The sequence below is a fragment of the Lactuca sativa genome, chromosome 1 (assembly GCF_002870075.4).
Source record: "Lactuca sativa cultivar Salinas chromosome 1, Lsat_Salinas_v11, whole genome shotgun sequence".
In the NCBI taxonomy this organism is placed as follows: Eukaryota; Viridiplantae; Streptophyta; class Magnoliopsida; order Asterales; family Asteraceae; genus Lactuca; species Lactuca sativa.
In genome coordinates this window covers 52,034,916-52,046,245 of record NC_056623.2, presented here as the reverse complement: position 1 = coordinate 52,046,245, position 11,330 = coordinate 52,034,916, and the positions used below count along the sequence as shown (strand labels likewise).

The window sequence follows — 11,330 nt, the reverse complement described above, 5'->3', positions numbered from 1 at the left end:
CAAGGAGTCAGTGGGAGTCTTAAATGTCTTGAAAAGTTTCAAGAACAAATTCAAGAATAAACCTAGTTGATCATCACTAGCGCACGACTTGAGGTTTATAACCTATCGTGACTAACATACTCTAGTTTCTGTGACATTCCCTTTGAGTTAACTATGTGTGTGAGTTCTATGAGTTCTCATTTGAACGCATAAAGGGAAGCACCTTGATCAATGGAAAGTACATTGATAAGTAAGGGTGAGCTGCTTAACAACCTGGAAGCAATGGTGGGCACTCATGCTGCCACAAGGCAGTAAATTTAGATTAAACAAGTTCTGTCCATATGAGATAGATTTGTCACAAACATTGTCTTATGATTGTTGTTATGAAAATTTTACATGGATAGGAATGCATACATCATAAAATCTAAGTTTCATAAGGTTTACCTCCATGAAAATAATTGTGAGGAAATGCTTTCACTAAAAGATATTTTAAGGAGATAGCAGTTGTGTAAATTGTATTCTCAAATCCGATTATGATTACGACATCCCTCTTCATAGTTCGAATTGTGAGATTTGACAATTAGTCTGAACATTTGGGACTTAGTAACATAAGTTCTGAATTTGTTTAGACACACATGTAAGCTTTCTAAGAAAAGGTGTATGAGTTTAAGAAGCTTAGATAAAGGATTATCAAAGCATCTGGTATTAGAAATATGAACTTAAGGAATTCAATAAGCATTGTTTTTTGGAAGTTCAGTTGTTTTCTGAATACATGTCAAACCTAGTGGGAGCATAAGTGTTATGCCAATAAGGAAATAATCATCATGTTAGTGGGAGCATGATTATTATGGGTAGTATTGCAAGTTAGCAATATTAATTATAGAAAACAAGAGTTATACTTTGCAAAGTCGTAAGGGTTGAAAAGTTGTTTTGCTATAATTGAGAGAATATTATGCTTCATTTCAAATGTAAAGGCTTAGATTGTGGAATGTTAATAAATTTAGTCAAAAATACATAGTGCATTCTCAAAATTTGATTATGATTACGGCATCCCTCTTCATAGTTCGAATTGTGAGAACATGGCACATAAAATAAAATATTATGGCAGAAGATTGATAAAGTATCATATCTTTATGTAAGACATTATGCATCGCGTCCCATACGCTTCGGGTATAGGATCGATTGTAAATGCTATAATATTTTATCGTTCTAAAATTTTCCAAATGCCAAGGGCATTAAGAGGAAAAAGCGACTAGAACCAGTTTTGACTAAAATAATTAAACAACTATCAAAGGACAATCCAAAGTTCGCTGAGGATTGGTCGCTTGTGAGTAGTGGGAAGTATAGTAATGGATGGACCACATCGACATTATTATGAATAGATAAGATTCTATTTAGAATGAGTTGTCATATGGAAAATATGGAAATGTTTCCATAAATGGGAGTTGGAAATTAAGAATTTATGTCTAGATTAGAAAATTTTATGCAAAAAGGATGTTCAAAGGAATGTACTTTGAATGAGAGACATCACATCTATAGAATTGTTTTGTAACAATTTCTGATAGAGTACCTTGTGATTTCATTGGCCGAGTCTTTGTGACTTTTGTGCCGTGACTTCACGAAAAGATCATTGCATAAAGTATTAGAATCTGACATATTCTAAAAGTGGCAAGAATTTGGTATTCTTACACTAATTATAAGGATTGGGGATTGTGAAATGATTTTCATTGGAAAAGTTTTTCAAGTGATCTATTTCACAAAGTATGGACCATAGGAAACCAAAGTGTGCATGCTTGGAGCATGGGACAATTGTGGTTATAATTCGAGTTATAAAGTTAATTATCTGAAACATTAAACAATGGATAATGAGTAATCAATATGGTGATTAAATAAAGGTGTTTTATTTATACTCACAAGTTTGGGGTCATATAGGATTAAGTATTATCATTGTGTTTCTCTTTGCATGTTTTAACTTCCAGAAGAAATGGGTTATTCAAACCTCCACAGTCGGTCATACGTTGGGAGTAGGTATGAAGGAAGACTGTCATGAATCTGTCTCTAGATTGTCTAAAGAGTTTAGACATAGCACAAGTTTGCTGCAGAGTTCATGAGTGCTTTGATAAGATTAGAGTATTGGATTAAACCCACGCTCACAAAAATCACTTCATGGATTTTATCACGAGTGATTGTGAGTCGATAATATTGTATATTCTTTAAACCGAGACGTGTGAGTTGTTATTTGTTGGTCAGTTGCATATTGATGATAAGTTAACGCACCAGTAACTTGGTGTTATAAAACTTATTGTTGTGTGTGATTCGGTAAGTGAGTGAAAGCGAGCATTGAGTTGAAGTTTATCCGTTCCTTTTACCCAAAGTGGGATAAAAGCGATATATGTGGCCCCTCGATGATTTAGTGATGACACCCTAAGCGCTTGGCCCAGCCGGGACTAATTTGATGTGTTCAATTGTAGTCTGTTGTCAGTCGTCATAAATCGGAAATTGGGAAACAACACATAGAATGAGAGAATGATTTCAATCCATGTCTCACGTCTATGCGATATCAAGAATGGAGGTGTATATGATCCCTTATCTAAAGGACACACTTCTGATACGATCAGAGTTGACAGCGGCTTTTAAAAGCTACAATTGTTGATCAGGTTCTGAAGTCATACGCAGAATAGTTATTAGACTTATCCAAGTGGGAGATTGTTGGATTAGTGTCTAAGTCCATAACTATTTTGGTATGTACTTGACCCGATTGTGAGCATGGTCCTTTTGGGTTGCCTTCACACTGGTGACCAGACAGGATGATTGTTGAGGAGAGAGGCTGGTTTATTGTTAAGAATAATAAATTGGGATATAAATATGATTTTTTAATATATTATATGAATAATATATTAATTTGGAATCATATTATTAATTAGTATTTAATCAGAAATTAATTAGGAATTAATTTCGGGATTAAAGGAATTAATTAAAAGTACAGGGGCTGTTTTGTAATTATTTGATAGTTGAGACTTTGGGCTATTTGATCACCTTTATTAAGGCTTGAAAGAATATCCTAGAAAGGATCTAGGAGTTTTCGTCCAAGGGCTTAAGGAAAGGAGTTCATGGACTTACTTAGGCCCTAAGCTAAGGGATTAGGGTTTCCACCTTGAAACCCTAGTTAGCCTTAAATATAAATAGCACCCTAAGGCACTAAATTCGGCCAACCCTTGGAGAAACCATATTAGGGTCGAATTTTAGAGCCTCTTGCCTCCCTTCCTCTCTCTCATATTCATCCTCTCACCCAAAGTGTGTTTGTGAGTCATTAGAGGTACTAGACTTGTGGTACTTGCTTTCAAGAGCTAAGGAAATTCAAGGAACTAGTTGTTATTGCTATATAACAACAAAATGTATGTATTCTATTCTCCTTTGTGGATTTCTAAAATCATAGGAGCATCCCAGGTTTCTTTTTGTGTTCATAAAGTTGTATGTCTAATAGTGAGAACATATATCCAATTAGAGTTGCATGCACACATATGATTGTTTGTATTAACCCCATCAAAGATATCATCACCATTCTTTCCAATCAACCTTCAAAAAACTATTCATGACTTTTATATTTGATTTCTTTTGATGATTTGAACATAGAATAGATAAATTTATATCCAAGTCATATTATGATATTAATTTCATAATCAATTTTGAAACTTGATGAATCAAAGAGTGATCCACCATTGTTAAGATACTAAATATTTATCAAAGCATCATAAATTCAAAAATGACTTCAATGGTTAAATCCTTAACATTTATTTGAACTTAGGATGATGAAACCAAAATTCACACCATAGGATAAAACTAAATCAAACTACAAATTTATATTTCAATGAATAAAATATTGTTTCATCAAATCTAACGCTCAAAATCTTGTATTAGCTTTATAAAATCAAATTTGGCTTGATTAATGGATCAACTTCAATAGATTGGAAATAGACACTAGAATCTATTAGTAAAAATCCACCAAAACTTTAAGATTTTTTAATCAAACATGTGATTCACCATTCTTAGGGGACATCAAATGGAAAAGAAGACTACCTCAATAGCTTGAAGTCATGAAGGTAATGTTAGAAAACTATTTGGAACGTCTAATTGCTTCAAAATTTTAAATCGTTATTCAAACACATGGCTTAATGAGAAAGGAGTAGGATTGGGGACATAAGACATCACATATTTCCATCATCGAAAAAAATAACCCCTTAATTTCATATTTTTCAAAAATATTGAAGCTTCAAAATTAACAAACAAATTGAGTCTTAAAGTTTACATATTAACCCCCAACATAGCTTATCTATGCAAATAAGGTCCACGACTAATTACAAAAAAAGGGGGGAGGGAGTATATTTTCATTTTATGCTTTTTATTTATCTTTGACTTTTATACTCCAATGATAATCGTTTATCTTCAACTAAAATAAAAGATATAAAAATCAAATCACTTTTATTTTATATAGATTGATAAAAAAGAGAAAATGACATAAATGTCTTACGAAGTTTCTAGGGTTGGTTTATTTAGTCCTTAAACTATTTGTGTTGCTTTATAGGAGCATAAGGTAGGAAACAACTTATTTTTTTAGTCACCGTAACTTATTTTAGCCAGTTTCAATGTCAAGTCAGTTATTTTTGCCACATCAGTCATTGGAAAGTTAACATCACATTTTGACAATTTCTTTGTTACCTAATCCAAACACAAACCCATCATACTCTCTTGTTTTATCACGAGAAAATATTTCATTTCTTCTCTCTACTTCACCACCAAATCACTATCTCCCTCTTGAACTACCTGAATCATTCCCTCCTCTACCATTTCCAAATCCATTCTCCTTTCTGGAGATGAATTTCAATGAGTTTGCTTTGTTATCCACGAGTTTTGTGCTTCAACATCTGTTCACGGAGGTTTGTCCCTCTGGCTTGTAGTAACCTGTAACTGGATCTGGAATCCATGGAGTACTCGATTTCTTTGAGTCATCACCTCCTTTCTGCATCATTACAACTCCACTTCCCCTCATACTTACATAAACGCTCCCATGTGTTACCGTTGCAAATCCATGTCTATCAAGATCATCAAAAACATAATCAGGTACTTAATCTCCGTATCAGATCTCAAACAGAAAGAATATAATCAATTAAATGAATGCAACGCAAAAATATTCTTTGATTTTTTTTTCTCTCTTCTTCACCACCAAATCGCTCTCTCCTTCTTGAACTACTTGAATCCTTCCTTCATCTTCCATTTCCAAATCCATCCTCCTTTCTGAACTACCTACCTGAATCCTTCCCTCCTCTTAGCAAACCGACTTAATAGTTGTGTTTGGATGCCCTTGTTGAAAACTGTAACTGGGATTGATTTGTCAAATTAGGGAGCCCTAATTTCCTAGATGACGAGGAAGATTGCTACTTCAATTTGTAAGGAAATACCCGAGTGAAAACCTCACGATTCTCATGAAGAGATACATCTCCGATCTAAAACCAAAAGGTCCAACCACCGCTACATCCATCACTCGACAGATCACAAAAATCACCGCCCCATGCCAAGAGTTTGCGGTGATCATGGACTATGGTATTTTGTGAAGGATGAGGAACGAAATGGAGGGAAGAACCAGGAAAACGTTGTTGTAGATTTGTGTAAGATCCAGTTTCTAAGTATTTGAAGAACGAAGGGAATATGATTTATCACATACATGGGTCAACATGCCTTGGTCAAGGGAAATTGTGTCTTAAGAAATGCTTATGTGGCAAGGGGTATCCGGTTTACCCTTTCAATTTTTTCAAAATAACTTAATAGATCCGACAAAAACTAGTTTATGCCCTCGTAAAGCAATAAAAATACTTTAGAGACTAAATTGACCAACGCTAGAAACTTCGTAGGACATTTATGTCATTTTCCCAATAAAAAATATAAATAAAAATATCACCTCCCAATTACAAAGGTTATATTTAAATTAAATAGGTAGATTTCAATTTTTATCCACGGTAAATGGTGTGTAACTTTGTTATACTACCGAGTTATTACAAAACTATTTAACTTTTATTTTATAACTTCTGATCATCCCCTATACGATCTTGTGTCTCTAAGCCAAACCACCCTACCCCAACCCTATGGCCTATACCTACCCACATCTCCTCTCCTAGTAATATACCGACTTTGATCATCTACTTCTCATCTCCTATAAATTCTTCCCTCTGTCAAACCACACTACATGCATATTAATCTATCATGGCACAATCGTCGAAGAAGTTCAGAGGTGTCAGGCAAAGGCAATGGGGGTCTTGGGTATCTGAGATCAGACACCCACTCTTGTAAGTTCACCATTTTTCTCCATTTTCTTTAATAACTTACCAATCATATTTTACAATAATTTTCTTATATATATATATATATATATATATATATATATATATATATATATATATATATATATATATATATATATATATATATATATATATATATATATATGAAGTTATGGAATAATTTCTCACTTGATATTAGCTCTTTATAATGAAAACAAATCAACATCGTATGTATAATAAGTCACTTTTTTCAAAGTTTATTGTGTTTAAGGAACATACTTTTTACAAATGTAACTAGTCACTGTTTTGCAAACGAATTTGTTCGTTGTTTGTGGATCATTTATCTAGTGGTGTATAATATGCATGTGTATAATGAATGTGCGTAAAAAAAATCCTGGTATTTAAATGTAGAAGTTAAGAATATAAAATGATAAAAAAAAAAAATTCTTTTTGTGATTTTGAGTTTCATAAATTCCAATTCAATAATTGATATTATATGGATGTAAATAGTGCGAGTTGTCGAATGTCGATTTTGATACATATATACTTGTTAAAATATTTATGTAATAATTGATATGGATGTATAAACTTTGATGCAAGTTGTACAACAGGAAGAGAAGGATTTGGCTAGGAACATTTGAGACGGCGGAGGCAGCAGCCAGGGCATATGACCAAGCAGCCATTTTGATGAACGGCCAAAGCGCAAAGACAAATTTTCCGGCGACCAACAAGAACCTTTCCGGCAACGTTCACCACTCTTCGTCATCATGCCAGACAGAGATTCCGGCAGCCACACTTGCTGCCAAACTACGTAAATGCTGCAAGGATCCATCACCTTCACTCACATGTCTACGTCTTGATAGTGATAATTCACATATTGGAGTATGGCAGAAACGCCCTGGAAAAGGGTCAGGTTCAGGTTGGGTGATGAAGGTGGAGCTTGGTGGCAAGAGAAAAGATCAAGGGATGGTGGAGGAAACAATATCTCCAATGGTGGCAGTGGTGGAGGACGACGGTGCTTCAGGTGATCATGACATAGATGAAGAAAATAGGGTGGTCATGCAGATGATAGAAGAATTGCTAAACTGGAATTCCACTCCACCTTCACTTTGTATAGTCAACAATTAGCAAGAAACAAACTTTTCTATGGATTTTTACAAAGAAAATCCCTCCTTTTCTTGAGATGAATAATTTTTCTTGAATATGTAAAAAGAATAATATAGAAAATCCTACGGGATTCTTTGAAGGTATAGACGACATCAATTCCTTCACAAAAAACAGTTATCCGTTGGTAAACCTAGCTAGCTACTCATGAATCATGATGTTGAGAGATTTATCAATGTACCTTGTAAAAAGATGTAATTTTAATTATAAAAGATGTTGTTAGTGTTTCACAAAATAAGCCTATAAGCTTTTATCATAAAGTACAAAAGGCTACATTGATCTTTACCAAATTATGTGATATGATTTTGACTTCTTCAGATGTTTATATCTAAAGAAGTGAGAACTTGAGGGGTTTTATGTTAAATTTCATTGTTTTTTAGTGTTAAAAAAGGGATAGGTACTAAGGTATGTATAGTTATGTACTTTCTAAAACTTGAAAGTTTGACTGATTTAGGTTGAAGATAGAAATTTTTATCATAAAAATAGATATATCTTGATAGTAAAAGAATAGTTAGAAGATGGTTATGATGCAATTTATAGCAAGTTCAAGGGCCTAGATAACCCCACAAAGGAAATAACTTTAACCCTAAATCCCCAATCGTTGTTCATTTATAGAAAATGTTCAGGTTAGGCTATATGAGTTTTAAAGAGTATAGGGCCGAAAATCACAGTGAATTACCAAATACGGCTCAATCCCTAATAGTGTCTTCACCTTCTTCATTATTAATATGCATATATATGATCCTAATGAAGGCTATATAAAGCTAACCACTAGAAAATAGTAATACTTCAAGCACTATAAAACAATATACATAAATTGATCATATTTGTTAATCCCTAGTGTTTGAAAGACAACAGAAAAGAATGTTGATTTCATTATAGATGAGACAAGTTTCTAAAATTTGTTGTGATTAATGCACCAAACTATCATCTCATTTAATGCCAATACATAACAACAATTAACTCTTACGTATTATGTGACAATTTTGATTCCTTATCGTTAACACAAAACCATTTATTAGTGCATCGAACTTCGTTTTCATGATAATTAATCAACTTGAAAACTATTGACTTCAACGTTCATACCTTCTTAATATGACATATTAATCATATATGAGTATTAATGAATCAAGTTGAGTTTGACATTTAGTGTGATGTGGATACATAATTTTGACAATCTAGTTGCACAAAACGTGATTAAATTAAAGCATCAGAGAGGATTGCAATCATATTCAGAGAAAACACGTTTTATTTCCTCTAAAACATGGTTTCCTAAAATGGTCCTTAATTACTAGTTGAAATTAAATGAGTACATGAAACATTTAGGTCATGACCTCTCAATTAGAAAATGATAGTGAGATACACCTACTGAGGTCTATTTCATGTCCTCTCATGGTTCCTACTTCTTTATTATGATTACAATATCATCAATGGAAAAGTCTCCATATAGCTATCATCCTAATCAATTCTCTAGCTCTCCATAATTCAAGGCCACAAGTAAAATTTTATAACTTTTAGATACAATTTATGGTCCACATAGTGGAAGTACTCTATAAACCGACAAAAGAAGATCATGTGTATGTTCTTGTGGTGGTTTGCATTAGAGATCTAACCAACTTATGTGTCATTAAAACAGTTGGAAGATGACATTTTCTTTGTGGTGGATCATGAGACGACGAAATGTTATTGGAATAGACAGAATTATGAACCTAATCCGACAAAAATACAAAAAGCATGAATTAAATAAAAAAAAAAAAAAAAAAAAGGATGATATGTGATATCTTCACATTCTATATTAATGAAAAACAATCTAAGTCTCTAACCTAATACAACATCTTGGTGATCTCACTCAATTATTTAAAAAAAAAGGAATGTATTAAGTTTGATATATTATAGGGCCAGTCACTAAAATGCCTAAAAAGTGATAATAGAATCACAAAACAATGGATTTTGACACAATTCAAAAATAATAATATCTCAAAACTTTCGAAATTCTATTGATTGGACACTTTTTTCAATAATAATAAAATAACATCACAACAACAATATAATCTTTCTGTCAGAGTAGCTACTAAATTCTTTTCGATTTGAGATTGTATATTCATTTTGCCCACTGATCGAGTAATTCCACGGAAGGTTTTCAAGTAAGTTTTACAAGTTGTTCTTTTAATATTTTATGTCACATCAGTGTGAAATTATTTTATGTATTTTCTAGTACATTTATTATTTCATGTAGCTGCATTCCATTTACATTTTAATTTCATACATTTTCAATATTTTTAGGACATTTTTTTATAAAATGATGGCATCCGATATTTGTGCGTATCTTAAAGTGTTGCAGGAACATTTGAAGATGACAATATGCTTGATGTTGATAAAGCTTCCGTGTAAATTTCAGGAAATCGGGGAAGGAAAAAAAATATTTCTGATTGAGTCGTAAAAATATGTAAGCATAAAATGTTTAATTCTTAAAAATTATGTTAGAGTATCTTGTATCGGTGCGATACGTTGTTATAAATGATTATATATGTTGGAGTCTCTTTCCCTACAAGTTTTTTTTGAAAAAAAAAAAAAAAAAAAAACAATTTTAGACTCCACATATATTTACATGGTATCATAGTTCACTTCCCGCACCCTTGTGGCTCAATACATCCCTGTCTATCCTCATCGAGTCTCTTCTTTTGAAGATGCAATATTGGCTCCATATATATTTACAAACTAAAAGATAAAAAAGAAAAAAAAAATGTTTTGTATTACATAGTGGTGCAGAAATCGGCCTTGGCGGCCGATAATTAATCGGCAATTAATCGTTTGGCGGCCTTGAACTGATTGCGATTAGGGTGTTTAGCGGAAATTTGTCAAAATCGGTCAAACTCGGGTTTAACGGTCCTTGACGGTCTCGACTGTCATAGGCGGGTTATAATTTTAAAAATTCAAAAAAATTATTTTTCAAATATTAGACCAAAATTTTATATTTTCAAAATTTTAAGTTATCAAATTGTAAAATATTATATTAAAATTTTCTTACAAAATTTTAAATTTTTTAATTTTCAAATACTTAATTTTTTACGAAATATTATTTTTTTAAATAATTTTATTAATAATTTAGGGTTCCCGATTAATCTCGGCCTAGTCCGATTAATCGTTTATCATCAGTCGACCGCCAAGCTACCGCCGAACGACATTTACAACCTTGGTTTTACAAAAGATGTAAAAATAGCTTGCAGAATTGGAAGACATTTATTACTCTATAGCTTCTAAAGTTTGTCAACTTTTTTTTTAATTAGTTTAAAAAAATTCGATTTGGGTTTTTGGTTTGTTTTTTATCGAATTTTCAAGTTTTCTATTTAATTTTTCTTGTTTTTTTCAATTTGTTTTTGTTTTGGATTGTTGTTTGTTCTTGGTTGATTTTGTTTTGAATTTGAACAGTGTTCTTATTGATTTTTGCAACATAATGGTTTTCGAAGATGGTAAGGATGGTGGTGATGGTAATGAGTAATGATATGATATGGTTACTCATATGATTTTATTTAATTTAACTTTATTTACATAAATAAAAAAATTTAGCATACACACTTAAAAAAACACATATATTTTTTCTTTATGCAGATTGTATTGAAAATTTAATGGGTAAATGTGTTATAAGTTTTTTTTCTTGTTAAACCTTTAAACTTTAAAGACTTTAGTGAATACTAGAGATTGACCAAACTTACACATTGTGATACGGTAGTTGTAGTTAATAAATACAACTTAAAACGGACAATATTGTGATACTCGAAAATTAATAATAATAACTGAATCAATTATTTGCAACTAGTCGACATATAATCTCAATATTATTTTTTTGGTTTGATT

At 32.1% G+C, this 11,330-nt stretch overlaps 1 protein-coding gene across 1 annotated transcript; it reads left to right on the top strand.

Moving 5' to 3' along the window:
* Window positions 1-6,089: 6,089 nt before the first annotated feature.
* On the top strand, window positions 6,090-7,561 carry LOC111911902 (ethylene-responsive transcription factor WIN1). The gene is made up of 2 exons (XM_023907652.3): window positions 6,090-6,317; window positions 6,923-7,561. Exons 1-2 carry the CDS (start codon window positions 6,235-6,237, stop codon window positions 7,437-7,439), a joined length of 600 nt encoding a protein of 199 aa, XP_023763420.1. The 5' UTR covers window positions 6,090-6,234; the 3' UTR covers window positions 7,440-7,561.
* The last annotated feature ends 3,769 nt before the right edge of the window (window positions 7,562-11,330 follow it).

What these genes read in the sequence shown, in the direction of transcription:
- LOC111911902 (XM_023907652.3), top strand. Translation starts at nt 6,235, where the DNA reads ATGGCACAATCGTCGAAGAAGTTCAGAGGTGTCAGGCAAAGGCAATGG. An exon ending in GAGATCAGACACCCACTCTT is followed by an intron (nt 6,318 to 6,922) that starts GTAAGTTCACCA and finishes GTTGTACAACAG; the next exon opens with GAAGAGAAGGATTTGGCTAG.